The sequence below is a fragment of the Colias croceus genome, chromosome 19, assembly GCF_905220415.1.
Source record: "Colias croceus chromosome 19, ilColCroc2.1".
In the NCBI taxonomy this organism is placed as follows: domain Eukaryota; kingdom Metazoa; phylum Arthropoda; class Insecta; order Lepidoptera; family Pieridae; genus Colias; species Colias croceus.
The window spans coordinates 2,828,417-2,851,802 of NC_059555.1; the positions used below are offsets into that span (position 1 = coordinate 2,828,417).

Consider the following 23,386-nt stretch of genomic DNA (forward strand, 5'->3'; position numbering starts at 1 on the left):
CAAATACCTAACCTGTTTGGGCAACAAGGTTAAGGTCGATGCTATAAAAAATAATAATTAGATGCAGCATTCATACACGTCAATTAAATTTTAATAGGCATTGAAGTTTGAACAGCAAGTCATAAAGTCCATTTTGTCTATTATACAGGGTGGAAATTTACAATAGACTTTTGCTTTCTCCAGTATTTCCTCCAGTAATGTAGACCGTAATGAATTTTATAATAAAAAAAAGACGTGTGGCACTCGGGGACTGCCGCGATAAAGCTATTGCATAGCATGCCTTCAAGCCACACCTCCGCCCGTCGGAGTGGGGAGCGTGAGGTTTTTTCGTTACGGAATTTCTCGATTTGTCCCCGCGCTCAAGGCCCGCGACACAGCCCGCGATAGAAGCTATGCAATAGCTTAAAAATGATTATTTCTCATTGTGTTTTAATATTGTGCTTATTTCGTAACGCACGTAGTAGGTATTCGCAAGTGCCTTTAGTCAAACAAGTAGGTATTTATTGTAATGCCACAGAATAGTACTAACGTAGTAACACAGTAATGCGTGGAGAACAAACGCAGGCTGATATTGCCGGCCTAGCGACCTGCGCGACATTGCTAATAATATAAGCCATGTATGTGTCGTGGTCATATCGTAGATTTGATCATTTCATGATATGAGTGGCCATTTCACGAAATGGTCGCATATCGTGAAATGGCCAACATAGTTTGATCAGATCGTTAAATCGTCAACGTTTCACGATTTGGTCATCCACATTTGGCCAGATCGTATAAAATATAAAGAGTCCATAAAATATTGAAAAATTTCAGAATAACTAGGGTCAATGTACCACTAGCTGACCAAGCACCAATACATGACCAAAATTCAAATATACGCGCCAATTAAGAAAATACGGCAGCCCCGGATGATAGTTTATTGTTTTTTCTATAAAGCAACATCATCTATAAAATAAAAACAAACCTTGGTGCCATTGGTCAGAAATATTGACATTTTTTCAACACGAAGATGTTATTAAGTAGGTGCCCCGTATGTAATCACATTTTTTACTAAGAGTTTTTTATCGGGAGTTGATTGGGAAATCTTAATTTATCTTGAATGCAATCGATTACTCTTTATATGTCTTGTTATAGGCATAATGTTGAACCATTCTGTTATAGACTTTCGGCTTCATTTTTGGCATGAACAGTTTTTCATGATTTTTGGCGGCCTTTTGGAGCAACGAAACCAATTTTTCGCCTATTGTTGACCAGTATGGTCAGCTCTTGGTTCTTTATATTTTGCTAAGAAAGATTTGCTTTGTTTTGTGCTTATACCTAATTTAACAAACCATATAAGCCGTCTAGGTCCTATTCCAACACCAACAATGCATCTCGAATCAACATCAACTTCAGTCAGCCATTTCCTTGAACCTCCTTCGCCCAAATTAGTAGATTTAATAACTAAAAAGCAACAGCAAATAAGCCCAGCTTTTGGCAAACATTTAATATGGCCTTCTGATTCTCCGTTAAAAAAGAAGACTGAACGCTTGCCCTTTGCTACAACTTCCAAGAAATGGCAAGACTACTGGGTGTCGAAGGAAAAAGAGAAAGAAGAAAAGATTGTATGGTACGTTGGTATAGTCATTAAGGATTAATAACAGTATTGTAAGAATGATTTATAACATTTAATAAAAAAAACTTCAATTTAAATACAGACTTTTTTTATTTATTAAACAAAACTAATGTTCGAAGAAGGACATTTTGTCCATTTTGAAAATGGTCAACTTTTAGAGCAATGATGGTCAGATATTGGTGATCAGTGGTCAGGTAATGGTATTTTTAGCAGAAGTAACTTTCAGAGTAGTTTTCATAAAACCTTTAAAGGTTATCAAATTGATACTAAGAACAATAGTTGCAGTGACTATTCAATTATCTGTGTCCCAAAAATAACATTGAACGTAAAACAAATAACCCGTTTTTTATATATAGCTAAAGATAAAACCGCTTAAATGGTCAACTAGTGGTACATCAACCCTATATTCTAAAAACTTGTTTAATGTCATTTAAGTTAGTGCCGCGGCAGCGGCCGGCGAGTGCCAGAAGCGGATCGCTTTTTAAAAAACAAACAATTACAATAATAATATAGTAGTAGTTTCTTAAATTATTTTATTTAAGTCGCATTTTTTCTTAAATACATATAAGATATCCACATTTTCCATAGTACTCGTACCTCTTCGTCGTAAATTCTTTGCTATGACTTTCTTCATAATATTGTTATTAAACGAATTATGAAGTTTTTAACTGCGAATAATTTAATTTTCGCCAGCGGCCGTCATCTTATCACATAAACACAGAGCTTGCAGCGCCTCTTCCAACGATTAATGTAACTATTTTACGATATGATCAAATAATTTTGATCATTTCATGAAAAAACCGTGCGTTAATTGGTCATATCGTGAAACGATTTCTTATCATTGATCTGCCCAAACCACATCATGATGTGGCCAAACTAAATTGGCCATTTCACGATATGCGACCATTTCGTGAAATGGCCACTCATATCATGAAATGATCAAATCTACGATATGACCACGACATGTGTATTTGGATATTATAGTTCATTTAATTTTACATTTAAGACGCAGAATTGCCACTATCAAAATTAAAATATTTAATATTTAGAAAAATAAAAAACCATTAACTACTAAGTATAGTTATTATTACATATATTGCATGTTAACTAATTTTTGCAATTTTTGAGAGGGTCGAGAACATTTTGTGCATGGCGAAAATGGCACGCATGCTAGACCGGTTCCAATAAAAAATAAGTAACAATTTTCCGCACTCGGGACAATCCGGTGCCTGATAAAATCCTCACGATATTAAAAAATAAACACCCAAAAAATAAATTATATGTAATTATTTCACGACGAATAATAATTTATTTAAACAATTTTAATTTTAAATACTGTTATTGTCTTAGATCATTATGTTATTGTAGGAAATGCATTAACTGTTACATAATTATTCATTTGTATTAACTATTAAGTACATACATATTTTTACTAATCAGTAACTACAATAGAAAAATAAACCTTTTTCATCGCGTAGTTTTCCTTTATGACGAATTAAGTGATTTGTTTTGTTTGCTATCTTACTGTCTTGTAATTTGTACCTTCAATAATTAACATATTATAATGTATTATTAATTTATTAGTGTATATTTTAAATATAAAAAAATACATGTAGGTACTTAGGTAGTGATTGGTCGTGGACGATTTCCAAGAGTACCTACTCGCGGCCTTGGCTTAAACTGCGCGGTTCGACGGAACACAGTGGGGTTTTAACTTTTAGTCGTGAATCCGACATAACCCTCGGCTCCTTCCCCGGGGGCCGTGGGTATCTTTGGAAAATTTCCCGACTATAAAAAAAAAGTAACTAGGTAGTGATTAAAAGGGTATTAAACTTGCGTTAGGTACTACCTGCCACCGATAATAATCTATAACTACACTAGACTTGGGTACATGTGAAAAGAATTAATATGGGAACGAGATTTTTCACCGCGTTAAAAAGTAGTCTATATGACTCTAGCCTTCTCACTATCGGACACAAAAATCATATTGCTCAAACAAACCATAGCATATTTTGTAATATTGGTATGGAACTAAGGATAGGTACGGAACTACTAAGTACAGATTATCGATTCTTGAACCGTCCTCATACCGTCGTCCTTCGGCATTGACTTGAGAAAAAAAAAAAATATCTGAAATATGATGTTAAGTATGTAAAGTGTAATATCTAAAAAAATATACATATAATTATAACAATTTTTTAAGTCTTTGGCAATGAACTTAATATGTCTCGTAATATAACGAGAAACCCACTTTTAGTTGATAGCAGACCTTGCAGGCGGATACAAGTTGTAAATTGTAGTATTTTTAAGGCTTTAGTGAATTTTATTTAGTGCCATGAAGGTAGTGATTATAATATTAATTGGAATTTTGCATAGCAGCTATGCTGTTATCTATAGGTTAAATCGTGAGTATTGGATTATAAAATTTAAAAAAGAAAAACAAACAATAAACAATAACTTATAGCAGGCCGTACCTTATTAGTCCATTGCAATGTTAAATTTTTTAGGCCTAACCTTGCGTTTTTTAGTGGACTCAATTTTATTTTTTTGATGTGTAGGGGGGGGGGGGTCAGAGTTAAGCTAACACCAAGTTTGTGGGGTCGCAACACTTGTCCCACGGCCGCCATCTTGAAAATAGCGGTTGAAATGGTTTTTACGATAAAAATATCTCTTAAACTATTTATCTGATAAAAAATGTTAACATTATTTGTTGCAAATTAACTTCTCTTGGTCAGCAGCAACAAATTTTGTCGTAGAACTACTTATACATAAAAAAGTTATAAGCGAAAATGTTCAAAAATTAGAGCTAAGTATTTTATATATTTTCAATACTTTTTTATCATTTTACGAAGAAATGATACCAGACCATTTTTGTAGATTGTTTTTCGAGGAAAACTTTTTATATACAACATTTTTTCATTACGTCGATAGCTAAGGTTTTACACGCTCTGAAGTGAGTACTATTATACTCATAAGAATTTTTCAAATCGGCCCAGTGGTTCCTGAGATTAGCGCGTTCAAAACACAAACAAACAAGCTTTATAATATTAGTATAGATTTAATACGTAACTGTTTGTATACAGAGAACTATAATTATGTTTTATTGCTCAATAGCTACCTACCTACTATACCTAATTATGCTTAGGTACCTTGTAAGAGTCAAGGATAGTAGGTAATCAAGTGTTGTATCTTATCTTAATCAAAATAATTCCATTACTTACTATTCTAAATATTAGTTACTTTTATTAAACAAAAAAAAAACGATTTAGGAAATGATTGGAGAATATTTATAAAAGTTTATGTGAATAAAAAAGTTTTTGAGTGTGAGTTTGAGTTTGGAAAATAAATTCAGCAACTATTTCTTTATTTTTATTATTTATGTATGATTTGACCATAATACTATGAACAAAGGTAAAAGTGTATATTAATATGTACCTATTAAATTTAGAAAACCTAGAAATTTTATATTACCAATAAATAATTTCGTCTTGTCTGTCAGCTCCTTCTCGTTAGCCACCAAAATTGAACATTTTATAAGAGAGAAAGTTGGACGCTTCTTCAAAAGCTACCTACTAACGTAAAATTAGCATTGCAGTAGAAAATCCCAAAAGGTTTATAAATGTAGGTGTACTACGAGAAAATCTTTCTTTCAGTAACGGAATACAACCGTATGCCACCACAATTTCAATTAGATAATTATGATAAATGTTTAAATGAACCTGATGGTATTTATTGTGCTGTGGAATTCGCTCTAGTGTCTGATGTACCAAGTGACCTTCTGACAATGATTCAGGTGAGAATTTTGTCTTAAGAAACAACCTAAAAAGTAACCGAATACAGATACAAAATAAGGAAAAAAAAAATACAAATCTTAAATACTTAATAATCTTATCCGACGACTACTCTTCTATTCTACTCTATTATTACCGTTCGACTAACGCTCACGCGACTAGTCCCCCGTTACCAGCGTTCTGACCATCATTTTTCTCTTTGTCATTGCCTAAGGTCATTGCGTACGAAGACCCCTGTAGAACCGCCATCCTGTTACAAATGACCCAAAATTTTGTGTCAGTATTTTCCGGCCTATAAACATTCATTAAAAATATTTGCCTTAATAGTAGTAAGAGTATTCGTCTGTCTCATCATCATCATCATCAGCCCATATACGTTCCCACTGCTGGGACACGGGCCTCCTATGAGGGTACAGGCCATAATCCACCACGCTGGCCAAGTGCGGGTTGGCGGATGACACATGTCGTCGAACTTTTTTTTTTTTTAATTCTTCGACATGTCGGTTTCCTCACGATGTTTTCCTTCACCGTTCGAGCAGTGGTGATGTTACAACATGCGCAGATAAATTGAAAAATCAATTTATTTCCTGCGCGCTCGCCTGGTCTCGAACCACGGACTTATCGATTCGAAGTCCGAGGTCTCACCACTGAGCCACCACTGTTTTCCTCTGTATTCGTCTGTCTATTTATTGATATTTCTCATCAGTTAATTCTTACAATTTTATCTATGTATTTGTTATTATTTCAAGCAGGTTCACAATTTTTATTTATTTTTTACCGGAAAGCTATATAACATCTTCCAATTGTATTCATATATCGAAATCAATGCAAAATATGTACACGAAATATTCAAAATAGGTGAATGATTATTTATTTTATGACATAATAATTATTATTATAGATTTATATATTCCTGTATTCGGCCGCCGGGCCGGTATGTCCGAACAAAAATCGCAAGCTTTCTACACGAGTAATATAGATAATTTTCTATCGGCGATAGTATTTTTAAAATTGTTATGTAGTACTAGATAAACTCCCTTTAAACGAAGTTATTAATTTTACTAACATTAATTAATAAAAATACTAAGAACCAAAATTAATTATTCATAAAAATTGTGTAACATTTCATATTAGCATTTCATAATTCATTGATCTGTCATTTCGACGATTAAAATGGTAATAATTCAATGAAACCACGACGTCCATATTTATTTCGGTTACTAACCAGCAAGCGAAATTTAGTCTTACTTGCTTTTTATAATTAATATTTTTATAATGTATTTCAGGAGTACTCAGAAAACAGTGATCGCCATTTCAACCATACAAAACCATATTACGGAATATGTTTAACGCAGTCATGTCGAAGTTATATAAAAGATAAAGCAGTGGGCACAAAGAAGAGCCTTGAGGGATGCCTCAACGAGTCATTATGGAACGAATACAAACTAAAGGCCAAAGTATTTGATAACTTTCAATGCACGAAATCTAACGAAGAAATGGTAATTGACGGTGGAGATATAGCAGTTGTTGTTGTGGTTTTATCGATAATAATGATCAACGTAATAGCAAGCTTTTACGATTTTCTTTATGTAAGGCGTAACGAAAAACATGGTAATTCAATAAATGAATTATTATTTTACTTGGCTTTTAAAAGGTTTGATCGTTTTGAAAAATCATTATAAAATAGAGTTGTTTACTTACAGGTAATAAATATCTTATTAACTTTTCATTAGCAAGAAATTGTTCAAAACTAGTCAATATCCGCGACAGGCCAGACTCTCGGCAGAACAGACTTAGATGTTTGGATGTATTGAAGTAAGTTTTATTTGTCTCTTTAAACACATTTTTTCCAAAACATCATTTATTTTAATTGTTTGAGTTATAACTTTACATGCGGCGAATTTTGTTGTTTATTGTTTAGCTTGCAACTATAATATAAGTTAGTAGTACCTACGTATGATGACCAAATAAGCAGATACATAATTTTATATGCAGAATTATAAATTACATAAATTAACGTAAATATGTATTTATTCATGTAACGCCGTTAGTACACCGACGCATTCGCGTGCGGCAGCGAATCTCTGCGAAACTAGATACTGCGTACCGAAATATCTGCGGTACGTTAGTAAACAGCAATGTTTTCGCAACTTTTTCGCAATGCGTCTGTGTAATGGCCATTTCGCAGTTCCTTGCGAAACAATACTGACAAGGACGCAACGTATTTCATCTATCTATGTGCTAGAGTGAGACATATCATATGCGAAAACCTGCCATACTACTGACAGATTTTTCGTTGTTTCGCTGCCGCTCGCGAATGCGTCGGTGTACTAACGGCGTAAGAACAACGAATGCCATTTTTTTACAAGGTCGAATAATAAGTACTGTAAAAATGTAAATATTTATTAATAATTTGTTTTTCATATATAATTATATTCTGCAGTAGATAATTATAATCAATGTCTCATTTGTGTTTGATAATTTTCTTTTGAATAAGTACAGATTTTCTCAAGTTCTCGTAGAATTATAGATTACTTTTGTAAATATTTTATAATTATTTATTTATTTAAGTACATATTAAATAATATATACACAAATAATTTCACAGAACATTAACAATATCTCTGGTTATTGTTGGACATTCAATATTACCATTGGTGATATTTTGTCAGAATGTACCCTTTTTGGAATTGGTAAGTTAGAGTGGTGCGTTTCTTACTAGATAATATTTGTATTATTATGTTAATTAAATTTTAGTAACAGTCAGCCATCACAAAGTTCTTTAATTTGAAAAGTAAAAGTGCTTTTATTCATTACAACTTGACCACAAATTTTATGGCGACGCGATGTTTTGTTAAGACTTTTTGTTTTATCCTTACTAATATTATAAATGCGATAGTCACTCTGTCTGTCTATCTGTCGATCCGTCTCTTCACGCCGATTTAGATAAAATTTGGTACGATAATAGGCTGAAACTTGAGACAGGACATAGTATAGGTTTTATCCCAGAAATCCTACAGGATCAGGAACTATGCCGGTTTACCCTTGAATAAGTTCTTTTTGCTTGTTTACCTTTTACAGTGGTTGCCTGGAAGAGATCACTATTAAGTGATAAGGCCGCCAAAATAGTTGTACTCTGTTCTATGTTTAAGTAAGTTCTGTTCTATGTTTAAGTTCTAAGGTTTTCCTATCTGTATAACTATTAAAGAGTTAGATAAATAAATAAATAAGCAGGCAAAGCCGCAGGCGGAAAGCTAGTTTGAAATAAAAATGAAAACTTCGTTTGATTGAATCACTAACGAGGTTTTGAACTGCGGTTAGCGGTTTAGTGGTTTAGGTTCAGTTTAGACCTAATTTTGGTTATTAGACTACAAGAAAATTCCCTGTTACAGAGTCATGACAATGTGGCATATCAATTGTTATACAATGGTACGATTATTGTTCAAATATTTTTCGTTATTTCGGGACTATTGCTGGCATACAATCTGCAAATCGCGGCGGAGACCAAAACATTGAACTGGCTTGAAATACCGAAACGAATTGCCTTGCGATGGCTGAGGTAATTTTTTTTATAATTATTTCATAATTATCTAGATATTATGTAATATTCAGAATATTTTTTGGAGTTGATTTAAAATCGTTTCATCCACTAAAATACCTAGGTTTATAGTATCCTAGGTTGCTTCAAACTGAAAATAATATTACTCTGTCTGTTACTCAATCACGCCTAAACCAATTTTCATGAAATTTGGTATGGAGATATTTTGATACCCGAGAAAGGACATAGGCTACTTTTCCCCGGGAAAATGACGCAATCCCGGAAATCCCACGGGAACGGGAAGTATGCGGTTTTTTTTTGACTGCGCGGGCGAAGCCGCGGTCGGAAACCTAGTATAACCTAAAAAACCTAATATACGCTGCATTGTGTATTGCATTTCTTCGAATTTTCCTTTGTTCGTTTCTAGATTGACACCACCATACGCAGTAGTTTTAGCATTTACCTCTACATGGCTTAGATACGCTGGATCGGGTCCTTTTTGGAAGGTACCTAATATTCATACTATGGACATTTTTACTACAAATTTTCTAGTGAATTTCTGTCTAGTTGAAATTAACTATTTTCTTTTTCAGAGAGTAGTGAACGACGCAGTGGACGATTGCCGCCAATCATGGTGGTCCCATCTCGTTTATATAAACAATTACTATAATAACGGCCAGTGCATGCCTCACGCCTGGTTAGTACTAAAAATTTCATGGAATTTTGTTCGCAAGCAATTTTTCATATCACACTTCCTTTTCGCCTATTTCACTCTCACCTAGATTAATTGTTTGATAAAGGTATCTGCTACCTGGGGGTTACCGCGATGTCTGAAAGCATTCCTAATTCCAGTATGAGAAACTGATGGCGCCAGACGACCTCTTTATACAGTTTTATCGTTTTCCTGAGTAGAACTAGAACTGCTCTAAGACGACACGGAACCCTATGATATACCTACCTGAAAAATTTTGTATAATATGTTACATGTTTACCTACTACTAAATTCATTATTTCTGTATTTTTTCTTCGATAAAAAAATTTGACAGACGAAGATAAGAATTAAAATACCTAACGATGTTATGAATTTAGGTTTTTGTTAATTTTTTGAATAACAACGGAGGAATAACAGTTGATAAATATGTTAGCATCTAGACTTGTGTTTTAGAACATTTTTAACGCAATAATATACAATACAATGAGTTTAATGATTTCATAACCTAATTAACACGAAAATAAATTTATAACAATGCGCATGCGATTTTCTGTTTTGCCATTTTTTTATTTCGTTTATACAATATTTCAGGTACTTAGCAGCAGATTTTCAATTACATATATTCGGTTTGATTGTCTGTGTGTTATGTAAAGGATTGATAAGGAGAATAGTTCTGGCTGGCTTGTTAGTGATTGGAGTTATAGCACCAGCTTTTCATACGTACTTCCAAGATCTAAATGGTACACTAGTACTAACGTTTGAGTAAGTAAATCAATGAAGAGTCGAAACAATAATAATTGTACCTATGTATCAAAATATGATTTATAATACTAATGAAACATCTGAGACGGACAAAGGAAAACAAATGATTTCAGTTTAACTATATAGAGATAGAGAGAGATATATATATACTTTTGTATTTTAAACAATCTCCCGCTAACTATCCGCCTCAGCATCAACCTGATCATAAATTTTGTTTTGTTGATATTATTATTTTATCAGTTATCCTAATTCCCTAGAGATAAATCTAACCAACCAAATAAAAATTTATTTCAGAGCAGTAAGAACAATGTTTGTCACTGACCCAACATTTGTGTATGTGTACAAGCCCGCGCACACAAACATATCTAGCTTTGTCATCGGCCTTGCCCTCGGATTAATTATATACCACTTACAAAATAGCAACTTTGATATCAAAAAGTATAAGGTTAGTTCTGTTTAATAATTACGGTCTTAATGTTTGTGATCCAAAGATTTTCGTTAGTTATTTGTTCCCACCGTTATAGCCGCTATCTTCGCAAAATGCCTAAAGTTTTAAATTTGGAAAATAGTTCCTGAAATTAGCGCGTTAAATCAAAGAAACAAACATCTTTGTGTATTATTTAAAGGCGTGCAGATTTTCCCACGTGCTCAAAACAAATTTCGAGGTACGAACTGTCATATCCTATTTTAACTCCTCGGGCGAAGAAATTATCAAAATCCATCTGCGGATTTTTACATGATATGCCTATCAGCTTGATCGGTCCAGTATAGGTCTACCAGAATCTGATGGCATATTTATATTTAAGAAATAAAAGATTTTCATGTGGCAACTTATTTGACAACTATCAAATTGGTTGTCAAATTATTTGTCTTTTTTGCAGTTGATGAATAATTTTTAGGATTTTGTCTAAAAAATCTTCGAAAATGTCGAAAAAGCCGATGCGATCACAAGCAAGAGGTGTTGTTTATAATGTGTATAGAAAAACATTCGATGAAGAAGGGTCAAACACATCACAATTTTCAATTTTGAAGATTTTATTGGTAAATTGGACTTACCCGTTTTGATACTTTAAATTAAAAAATATTATATGTAGGTAACTATAATATTGTTTGTTGATTAGAATATAAATTTATGAAAACTTATTACAGGAGTTTCCAATACGGCTATTCGTCAAGTCCAAGCTGTCCAAGTCAATTTTATAATGTCTGTATCTGTTAATACTTACGAAAATAAACATAGCTTTATTTTATTTTATTTTATAAAAAATTATAAGCAGTTTTGATCTACATTATCATTATATCGATAATTTCACATCGCATACTGATACTGGTAATGAATATACAAATATAGGTAGGTATGTGTAAATAATGATAATATGTATTACCTGTATAAAAGTAATATGTATAATTGTATATTAGGTATACATGTAAGTATGTACCTACATAATATTTACGTATGTACAGTATTGTCCACTTATGTAATGTTCGACTAATGATATTGAGGACAAAATAAAAAATAAGCAGTATCAAGATCGTTCAGTCCATTTTCCCTAGGGTTGCACACTCAAAATTTTGATTTCCCTAATTGCCATCAGATTCTGGTTTACCTATAGTTGGAACTGTGCGTTAATAGATTAGTCAGTCACTTTTGCGTTTTAATTATTATTAGCTAGCTATCTGCCCGCGACTTCGCCAGCTTTGTAGAAAACTTAACAAATTATGTACTAAAACATTTCTCAAGAATCACTCTATCTAATATAAACCTCATAAAAATCAGCTGCGTAGTTTTAATGATATAAGCATAAACGGGAAGGGACAAACAGCGACATTGTTTTATATTTTGTAGTGAAGAAGATTATCTTACCAACAGCGCAGTCAAAGATAATTTATTTTCAGAGGTATCTCTTCCTGTACTACGCAACTATACCAGTGGCCTTTGCCGTCACTCTGGCTGGTATGGTCGCATACAGAGACGGGCCACGTCTCTCTATATACATACGAGTCTTGTATTCTGTACTGCTGAAGCCGTTGTTTGGGTTGTGCTTCGCGGTCCTGATACTTGGATGCGTGTTCAGATTTGAAGGTGAGTTTTATTTTTAGGATCTATTTATTGCTCTATTTTACGAGGATATTGTTCAGAATTATGTGCGCACCATAAATGTAATATTATGATAATCGTTGAGTAGGTATCTATAGAAGTAGAAAATCTGGGACAATTAAATCCCAATTACCTACATCAGATCAATATCTTTCTTTTTATGTGAATCAAGCATTATTTGGGACTTATTTAAACTTCTTTTTTTTCAATTACCTTACAAATATATTATGGTGGGTACTGATTTAGACGTAGACCCTGTTAATCATTAAAAATGAATACTTACTATTTTCAGGTACTCTCCGCGGATTCTTGGAGGCACGAGTTTGGACGGTATTATGCAGAGTTTCCTATTGCGCTTATCTCTGTCACGAAGCCTTTTTCAGAGCGATATCTGGTTCCAGTCTCATGATACGGACCAACATTATACATTTAGTAAGTAATTTTTCTCTTCAAATATTAATAAAAAAACCTTATTATAGGGCGTCAACTAGATAAAGTATTTAAATATGTATTTTTATAATTATATTAATTGTTTCAGTTCGATATAACCCTTGGCAATGTTTTCATCTCTTTTTTAACGGCAATTGTTTTATACATTTTCGTTGAGGCGCCATTCTTGGGAATCATAGATACGATTAGAGCGAGAGACACAAGTCATCGGAAAATAAGCAAGAGCAGTTTAAAGGACAAAAACGTTTTGGAAGCGAACACTTTGATATAGTGTTAAGAATATTAAACTGTATATTAAGTAGTGAAGTGAATGTAATTTAATAAATAAAAAAAATGTCTGATGTGTCATATGTGGAACACATTGGAACGAAGTTTCTATCGTTTTGAAATAAGTATTATAGAAGGTATAATTAAATTATTTAACAACATTGGGATAAGGAACTTCGTTCCAAAACAGTACTAGCGTTTAGCTACTAGGTATTATGTATTCTGTGACAGTGCTATAAATATGAGATCTGTTTTGTTCCATTCATGATAGTCAAATGAATGATATAAAAAGCATGGAAGTAATAATATCAAGAAGCTTATATCTAATACACTGGAGATTGCACTATGAACGTTGACTTGTCACGGGAAGGTATGACCTTGAATGACGACTGGTTGTTCCTTCATCCCTTTCACACCAACTTGCCAAGTTAGGTCTTGCCAAAAAAACAACCAGGCGTCATTCAAGGTCAAACCTTCCCGTGACAAGTCAACGTTCATGGTGCAATCTCCAGTGTATTAGATATAAGCTTCTTGAATAATATAACAGGATTGTACACTGTCAATGTATCCGATTCTATTGATGTGGTATAATTTTTGTAAATTGATTCATTATTTTCAAATAACCTATGTATAATTATGAATTATTTAATAAATTACGGCAGAATAAGACGGAGATGTTACTATGTCAAAGGAAACTGTAATTATTGTGTGAATTTATTGAATAAGAAATGGATTTAATAATACAAATGATATATAATGTATCACTAATTTTAATATTGTTTTTTTTTCTGTTTCCTATTCGTAACAATTTTTAGGTACCTACCTACCATAGAAATCTAATTAACAAGACAGTACCTACAACATACTGGTAACATTCCATCATAGTATTTTTGCAATTATTCCTGTTATAGGTACTACCTATTCTACTTAGTACTTACCTTTATGTTGTATTCATATTTTCAATTAACACGCTAATTAGCTTCACCTGTATATTTTGTATATAATCGACTCATTAAGAGTTGATTAATATCACGATTAGGACACTTCCAACGGACAGATTAAACCAAACTGTGACAATACAATAATTTCATAAGTTTTTCTTAGTAAAGTGTGTTTTTTTAGTTTTGATTAATTGTGTATTGTAACATTTCGTTAATTTTGTAATGTAACATTTCTATGCAATTTCATAATGTAATAAATGGTAATAAGTTATAAGGTTGTAAATGTATGATTTTAATATCATCAGTTCATCACTAAATAGGTAGTATAAAACAAAGTCGCTTTTTCTGTCCCTATGTCCCTTTATATGCTTAAATCTTAAAAACTATGCAACGGATTTTTATGCGGTTTTTTTTATAGATAGAGTGATTCAAGAGGAAGGGGTTAATATATAATTTATTGGTTTTAGACAAAGCGGGCGAAGCCGCGGGCGGTAAGCTAGTTATTCAATATATCGAACGGCAGAAGCGGAAAATGAGAAAAAAATTTTTTTAGAGCAGACGACGAGCAGATGGTATGTATGTTTACTAGCTGGTATACTGTATATAAAAAGGAAAATTGATACAAAAGGATAAGAAACAGTAGTATAGTGTGCAGGTAGGCAGTGCGGCAGTAAAAGCGTAGGTAGTAGTTTTTTTTAGAAATATCATTCAATTTACAACTACGAATAAAAAAAGTCAACAATCACAAAATAACAATTATTAATTATTCACACAAACGTACACGCGGGTAGAAAGCTAGTTAAATAATATATATTTAAATAAAACTGGAACCATAGTTTTCAAATTTATAATTAAGTCAAGTAATAAACTTTAGTCCAGGATCCGACGGCTTAATTTGATGTAAATTGAGACATCTATAGGCGCGTTGAAAATAAAATTTTAAGGTCGAATCTTTGAGTCTTGACAAAGAAGCTTCTTATTATATTTATCAAGTCTACTGTCCCGTGAAACTGTGAAAAATAATATATTCAAGCTCAAACCTTAGGCAGTTTCAAAAACCTCCTCAAGGCACACTATCTATCACTTTCTTAATCCTCACTCCATTTCATTGCTATTGTCCTTTTCTTTTCTCCTCTACGCTATATCAGGTTATTCGTATAATTATTTATTTTTGGTATATAATATGTATTATCTGGTTTATTATATTGTTACTTTATATAATTTATGCTATAAATATATGTAATAATGTTTTTTTTTTCCAACGCAATAATTTTTGCTCACCCACCTCCTTTAAATGTGTTTTCCTTATTCAAATTAATGGTAGTCTGGAAGAGATCACTGCCTAGCGATAAGGCCGCCATTTGTACATACTTGCATCTGTTTGTTATTTTTCTGTGTTTTATGTAAATCTTGTGTGTGTGCAATAAAGTATTATCTATCTATCTATCTATATTAAAAATCCTAAAATCGTCATATCCTTACTTCTTCTGTTAGCTACCACAATTGAGAAAATTTCAATTTCTGCAGGAAATAGCTTGTCTCATCATTATTAAGCTACTCACGGAAAATTAGCTTGATAGTAAATAGAAATCAAGTGCAAAAAATGTACCATTGGTCATGGACTATACCCCTTTCTCAAAATATATTTTCTTTATGCATCAATTTGGAAACTAGCGTACATATTAACGTTCAACAATACTTAATTATTTATAAAATTCATTTCAAATTCCATTTAGTCACCCCACACCTATTCGTAATTATTTAGATTTAATTAAGGTATATAAATGGTAACTGCAATTATTTTTTTCCCAGTCTAGTTGTTGTGTTCGGGAGTGCTCCACATTTTTTTGTATTAGGAGTATCCGTTCAAGTGTTGGTAAGATATAAGTATAGCCAGTTTCACTTGTTCTTAGCTTATCTATACAAAAAAATAAATAACGCATATTATAACCCATTGAAAAGTTACATTTGGGGTTGCGTTTTTAGAGCACGCCATTTTATTTTTTTGATGTGTAGGGGTGAGGGGGTCAGTGTGAAGCTAAAAGAGAGATTGTGGGGTCGCCACCCTTGTACCACGGCCGCCGTCTTGAAAATAGCGGTTGAAATGGTTTTATCTCTTAAAATATTTATCTGATAAAAAAACTTAAACTTATTTGTTGCAAATTAAATTTTCTACAACTTTGGTCCAGTAATTTTTTGTCGTAGTCGTAAAAAAGTTATACTTAAGTGAAAATGTTCAGAAATTAGAGATATTTAAATAAAACTTTTTCTTATCACTTTTGATGTCTGACGGCATCCGTTTTTGCGTGTCGACGGCCGCGGCAGCCGTCGACATATTGACTGCTGCCGTCGACGTGCCGACGACTGCCGTAGACATGCCGGCTGAAGTAGCCTCTGCCGTTCACAACTTGCCGTTCGTCTGTTAGAACTCTTATGGAGAATTCCATCAATTTTCAGTTAGATTTTATACTTTCGAATGTTCAATTTGGCCTTCGCGTTTGACCGTATTAGTTGGATAGTTGTAGACAAATAGATGACAAGCGTTTTGTCTTTCATTATCTTCCAAGTTTCAAATCTTTTTTTTTGATCTTTTGCTTTTAAGGTTGGTGCAATTTTTCAAAATTTTTGAAAGTTGGATTGGAGAAATATTGTGTTCCTGTTTAGGTAATAATCAACGAGCCATTTATGGCTCCTTTAGGAGCTTTTAGAATTCTATTTATTGGCTTAAAACTCTCCTCAATACAGTGTTTATTATATTTAGGTTTATTCTTTCTAATATTTAATGCGAAAATGTATTTGTTAATTGTTTGTCTTTATTTCACGTCACCACTTTGGGATTTTAGGACTTGGTTTTTTGTATGAGATTACAAAGTTAGAGAGTGACATAAAAAAATTAAAAAGAAAATGTATTTTCTTGATTTTTATCGAAACGTTGTTGTCATGATAATATGTAAAACGATCTTTTTTGACCTTTGATTCCGCATTTGTTTTCCGAGTAGCTGGAACGACGGAAAATTTTCAGCTAGATGGGAAATTGTGTACTTGGAATACCTGACTGGACTCAGTCGTATAGAAAACGAATAGATAAGACCGCGTTTTGCTGTTTGTCTATGCCTACTTGTAGACAATAGTATTGACCCCCTAAAACTCTAGAAACGACGGAGCTTTAAATTTAGAAATATATTTTTTTTCATGTCGCATTAATAAAGTTAGTACAGTCGTTAACTTTTCTTAGATTTTCTTATAGTTCGTTCAACTTCCTTTATCTTTCTCAATTTCACTCTGTGAGCCAAATTACTCAATCTGTGCGTTCTGCGTGCGTTATGCGTTTGACCATGCTCTGAAGTATAATGTTGGGAAATCACAAGTGATGGTTTTTAAGGCAGGTCGCGGGCCGGATATTGTTCCTAATGTATACTTGAATAGTACACGCGTTTAATGTGTGCGGTGGTTCAAGTACTTGGGACACTTTCACACACAAAATCTAAATGATGATGATATTGAAGATGAGCGTCGAGCGCTTGCCGTCAGATGCAACATGCTAGCACGCAGATTTTCTATGTAATGAAGAAGTTAAATCGATTCTATTCAAAACATAATATTATCAACATGTGTAAATTATGGTCAAATTTTACTAAAAAAGCTTTTGGCACCATTGAGGTGCAGTATAATGATGCATATCGCATCCTAATGAAATTGCCTAGGCACTGCAGTGCGTCTAGCATGTTTGCAGATGGCGGCAGCAATGACTTCTTCGCAATTATTAGATTGCGAATAGCATCTTTTTGGTCGCGTCCTCTAATAACAAAATTTTATAGGTACGCTGTCCGAGTACTTAAACAGTCCCATTCTTAAGTATTGGTTATGTGTTCATCTGAATTTTAAGGTTTTTTTTAAATGAAATAGTTAATTATTGTCCCAAATACATATTATATGCAAAAATGTAAATGTAATTGTAATTGTATAAATATGGATTATTGGTATCTGAAATATAATAAGCGCATTGCTCCGCTCCTGTTGGTTTTAGCGTGATGATATAAATGGGCTATCTAACATAGAAAGAATTTTTCAAATCGGACCAATAGTTCCCGAGATTAGCGCGTTCAAACAAACAAACTTTTCAGCTCTACAATAGTATAGATTAGGTTCATATACACACAATCTAACAATATGAATATATAAATACATTGATATTCGAATAGCTAAATAATTAACATATTAAAATATAGGTAGTAAATTATTCGAAATGCAAGCATTGTTAATGTGCAGCAAAATGTATATATTATGTAATTTTATAAACTAAGTTTAGAAAATTCCCTCAACATTTATGAAAATATCAGTTCTTTTATGCACCTCATTCACAACTGTAAGTAGAGGTCATGATAGAGATGCTAGAGGCAGTTATAATTTGGTTTATAACTCCATAGAGCATCAATTGTCGCAAAACTTTTGAATTGTTAGATTCCATTAAGCAGAGTGAGATGTGAGATGTGTGATGACTGTCCAGGGGGGACACTCGCCTACATTGGCCTCGAAAAAGATCTTTGACCAAAATTCAATAATCAGGAAGAGATTTTGGTGACTTAAAGGCATATTAACTGCTGAACTCATTCCTCTATTCTGCACCAGGATATGATTTGTTTGTGTCAGGGATGGGAATGATAGGTGAAGAATGTGAAAGGTACCTAGAACGAAGGACATAGTGATAAGTTTAGAATTAAGTTTTTTATAGAGGTATGGTTTGGCGTATGCCGTAAAAAAAAAAAAAAAAATATTCATTCCAGTGTGGATAATGATGGCGCTAGATGTGATAACCAAAGTAGGGCTTAAAAATAAGTCAGTTTAACATAGTATGGATTCCAATAATTTATTCTAATATTGTGAGTTGTAAATTCAAACAAAAGAATTGAAGCAGCAATTTATTTACTTAAGTACGTGTTCTGAATTACGCATTACATTTATTAACATACTCGACAAATCTAAACAAATAACCAAAAGAATTAATGAATATTTGAACATAACGATGACTGACTATTACCACAGTATTACAATAAAATAAATATCTACTGTTAGGTAATGTGCTATTACCGCAAAAACGACGCACGTGACATAGCACAATCTATTGTCAATTTGCAATTTTAATTTGTATAAAACATTTTATACGTGTTTATTAACAAAATAAATCCTTACTTAATTTGAAATATTATTCACACCCGTTTACAATGGGTGATACTTGTAACAAAAATGTTAATGTTGTATTTATAATTACCTTCTTGAATTTGAAGAAAATCGAAAAATACCTTCCAGGAAATTTATAGGTACAGCCAGTTTGAGATACTTATTTTCAATTTTTAACGATAAGTCGATCCTAGGTTTGAATGTAACTAGTGCAAAAGAATAGGTTTTTTCTAGAAGAAACAAACATGATATACTGTCCGTCTTCAGTAGCATTTATAAAGAGACTGACTTATAATTATTTCTTTAGACCTCATCATGGCGCCAAAACCGCAAGAGTTTCCACAAAAAGAGGAGGAGGCTGTCGGTCGAGCGGCGGGCGACAGGATCGTCATTTCTGGCATGTCTGGTCTATATCCTGAGTCACACAATATTAAGGAACTTTCTGATATCCTTTACAATAAGGTATTGTTATTATTTATCTTCTTTCTTTCATTTTACAGTGTAAGGTACTTTTGTAAGAATGGAAAGACCCACTGATAACAAAGATAGATATGCTGGTTATAATCTGAAAAGTGATGATTACCTACTTCGTTTTGATCATATTAGGTAATATAATAAAATTAACATAACATTTTCAGTAAAGATAATAACATCTACAATATTGCGGAACAAAGAAAGAATATTCATACACAAAAAAGTATTATCTTGATATTTACTATCAATTACGACGTAATTTCTCAAATATATCCTCTATAGGTGAACCCAGTGACAGCTGAAAACCTCCGGTGGCAGTACAACCACCCCGAAGTATCCGATTTCACAGGAAAAGTGCCCGACTTGGAATTGTTCGACGCTCAGTTCTTCAAGGTGCACTATCGCTTGGCAATGTCTATGGACTCCATGTCGAGGAAGGTTCTGGAACAATCCTACCAGGCTATTTATGACGCAGGTATAGTGTTAGAATATGTTAAACTTGGGTGGTATTTACCAGATATTAGCTATCCATACAATATGACTATGATTTGATATAAGGCTGGTTGCAGAGCTTGACCGACCATCAGTGCGTACGTAAGTCGCGCTTGTCATAATATGTATGGAAATTCATAAAACCGTTCATAGCTAGACCATGAGACATGTCATGCGTATTCTTTTCAAAACCTTTGATATAGCTTTTATTGCATAATTTAGTTATTGAAATAATCAAGCATTATTCTTAGGTACTCCATGTTTGCATTATGTTTGTCATTCATTGTAATATCTTTCGTATTTGGATATTTAGATTGTATGTACGTAATTACTATAATTCGTTTAAAAAACATTTATTTTTATTACATTAAATTTGCAATAAAACGTAGGCACTAAAATATTTTGTATATTAATTTCTAATTGTTTATAAATGTTTTAGGTGTAAATCCTGAGGATTTATCTGGCAAGAAAGTCGGAGTTTATCTGGGATGCTGTTTTTCGGAAACCGAGAAAGCTTGTGTTTACGTCACCCATATTGTCGCTGGTTTCGGTATCGCAGGGTAAGTAATTATTCGTTCATTTCCATTTATATTTCCATTGCGAAAATGTTGGGTTTAATGCGGATATATTTTTGTAAAAAAAAAATACGCAATGTATGGGTTCTACGTTTAATTATAAAACCATGATGCTAAATAATTAAAAATGTCACTTTCAACTGGTTAAAGCTAATATTTTGAAGAAAAAAATATCACACATAAAAAAATAATACTACTCTACTAGTGAAATATCGTTAAGAATTTGAAATGAGCTTATTCCATTTCTCGCAGTATACCTACACATTATTTGACATTCTGCATTTATAAAGATAACCTACAAACCTCATCTCCCAATCATACGTAATACAACGTAATACCAATATGACTTTAATTTAATGCAACAGATGCAGTAGAGCCATGTTCGCCAACCGTATTTCCTACTGGTTGAACTCGAAGGGACCCTCGATGGTGGTGGACCAGGCCTGCTGCAGCTCCACCGTGGCTTTGGAGCTGGCCTTCCAAGCTATCAACCGTGGTGATTGTGACGCAGCGCTGGTAGGCGGGTCTTCTCTATGCCTGCATCCACACTCGTCTATTCATTATGGAAGGTATAAATTGTGCTACAATAAAAACTTAAAAAAAATCATTTTTGATTAAAATTACTACCTACACTTTTAAAAATTTATTTCAATTAATGGAAATTTAAACAAATTTTAACAACGACGTCATAAAATTGTAAGCTACAATTTGACACTGCAATGAAAAACAGACTGATGTATTGCACAAATAACAAAAACGAACTTACCCTCAATCATAATTACATATTATTATATCCTAAGATTATATCACAGAAATAATTTATTCTGTAAGTATAAATTTATTTTGTTTAGTGCATATAAAACCTCTTTTATCACTATTCGTAAACCTGGCCATTCACAAAATTTAAATTTAGAATATCTTCCATACTGCTTTCTTTTTTTCTTTTTCAATTCCTATGGCGGGAACAAGGCGGGAATTTGCACAAAATATAAAAATAAATAAACAAAAATTGAGTGACATGAAATTATCTTAATTTTTTAGGATCATGACATTTAGTATGGATGGAAAAACGCAGTCCTTTGACCAAAATGGATGTGGATGTGCCAAGTCTGATACTATTAATGTTCTCTTCCTACAAAAGGCTAAAGAGGCAGTGCGGTAAGAAATTACGGAATATTGTCTAGTCTTAGTGTAGTTTTAACATAATATACATTATATTTATCTATATACAACGGTTAATTAACTGGATTAACCGTTGATACTATTAAACCACTGAAATTATTAAAGGTAGCTAGTTTATTAATGTTCATTTGTTATTTTCTCAAGAAATTACGTATTTATACATATTATGTTTGATTTTGTGTTTGATTGGACCTATAGACGTTAAGTAATCTATACATATAATAAATCTGTAGAAGGGTCAATTCTGTACATTGAAAATATTGAAGAAATAAATAGCAGGGGGTGTTACTGGATCGATACCAAACCCAAATATGTGATTAAAAAAATTTTTGTCTGTCTGTCTGTCTGTCTGTATGTTCAGTCATCACGTGAAAACTAACGGTTTGATTTCGATGAAACTTGGTATAATTATACTTTATAGGATACTTTTTGTCCCGGTAAAATACGTAGAAAAAAATAAATCTTAATTTTTCCGCGCGGACGGAGTCGCGGGCGGAAGCAAGTTCATAATATTATAATGAATAGAGTGATTGGCTAAGAAAAAATAATAATAATATACTTTTCGTTACTGTGGAAAATAAATTTTCACACCCGAATTCATTATAACGCCGAAATTTTTTTTTGCTTTGAAAAATTCTTTTAACAACAAAAGCTACAGTTTTCTTGTGTATTCGGATTTGAGTTATCATATCGATACAATATCCATATATAATTTTTAAATATAATATCTAATATAATTAATCAAAATTCATTATTTTTTATGTTTATATACAATTAATTTTAACGTCACGAATGTAATCGATGTTTGCAAATAATAAAGCGCGTAAAATAATCCATACTAATATTATAAATGCGAAAGTAACTCTGTCTGTCTGTCTGTTACTCAATCACGCCTAAACTACTGAACCAATTTGCATGAAATTTGGTATGGAGATATTTTGATACCCGAGAAAGGACCATAGGCTACTTTTTATTGCGAAATATGTAACAGCGAAGCCGGGGCGGACCGCTAGTGACAAATAATTTACAAATACTTTTGAAGAAAAAACTCCTCATAAATTACATAGAAGCAATAATTTATATTTCAGTGTATACGCAGAAATAGTTCACGCAAAGTGTGAATTCACATCATTTGTGGAAGGTGAAGATGGACCGAGGTATGGTTTCTATCGCAATCCGTCTGACGTGGTTGGTTTTATGAAAGAATTCTATTCTGAAGCTAATGTGTCCCCTCAAGCTGTGGAGTATGTTGAAGCTTTTGGTTCTGGTAGGTTCCATTTATATGAAGCAAGTATTATTATGTATTGTCGT

The 23,386-nt window shown here is 32.8% G+C and overlaps 2 protein-coding genes across 4 annotated transcripts in view; both read left to right on the plus strand.

Moving 5' to 3' along the window:
• The first annotated feature begins 565 nt into the window (after positions 1–565).
• Positions 566–13,634, plus strand: LOC123700504 (nose resistant to fluoxetine protein 6-like). 2 transcript variants are annotated; one of them, XM_045647738.1, is made up of 13 exons: positions 566–617; positions 5,269–5,408; positions 6,693–7,017; positions 7,110–7,221; positions 8,015–8,099; positions 8,799–8,965; positions 9,372–9,450; positions 9,538–9,641; positions 10,248–10,418; positions 10,713–10,863; positions 12,315–12,501; positions 12,809–12,948; positions 13,055–13,634. In XM_045647738.1, exons 2-13 carry the CDS (start codon positions 5,286–5,288, stop codon positions 13,235–13,237), a joined length of 1,827 nt encoding a protein of 608 aa, XP_045503694.1. In that variant the 5' UTR covers positions 566–617; positions 5,269–5,285; the 3' UTR covers positions 13,238–13,634. The 2 variants fall into 2 exon arrangements, with proteins under 2 accessions (XP_045503694.1, XP_045503693.1); XM_045647737.1 differs by lacking the exon at positions 566–617 and adding an exon at positions 3,891–4,020.
• A 2,364-nt stretch (positions 13,635–15,998) lies between these two features.
• The window catches only part of LOC123700058 (fatty acid synthase-like), a 35,841-nt gene continuing 28,453 nt past the window's right edge, over positions 15,999–23,386 (plus strand). For both annotated transcript variants that reach the window (XM_045647169.1, XM_045647170.1), the window contains exons 1-7: positions 15,999–16,050; positions 19,660–19,814; positions 20,109–20,301; positions 20,758–20,878; positions 21,259–21,462; positions 21,935–22,051; positions 23,164–23,342. In XM_045647169.1, the coding sequence (XP_045503125.1) occupies positions 19,668–19,814; positions 20,109–20,301; positions 20,758–20,878; positions 21,259–21,462; positions 21,935–22,051; positions 23,164–23,342 (961 nt within the window). In that variant the 5' untranslated portion in view covers positions 15,999–16,050; positions 19,660–19,667. The remainder of the gene's footprint in view (positions 16,051–19,659; positions 19,815–20,108; positions 20,302–20,757; positions 20,879–21,258; positions 21,463–21,934; positions 22,052–23,163; positions 23,343–23,386) is intronic.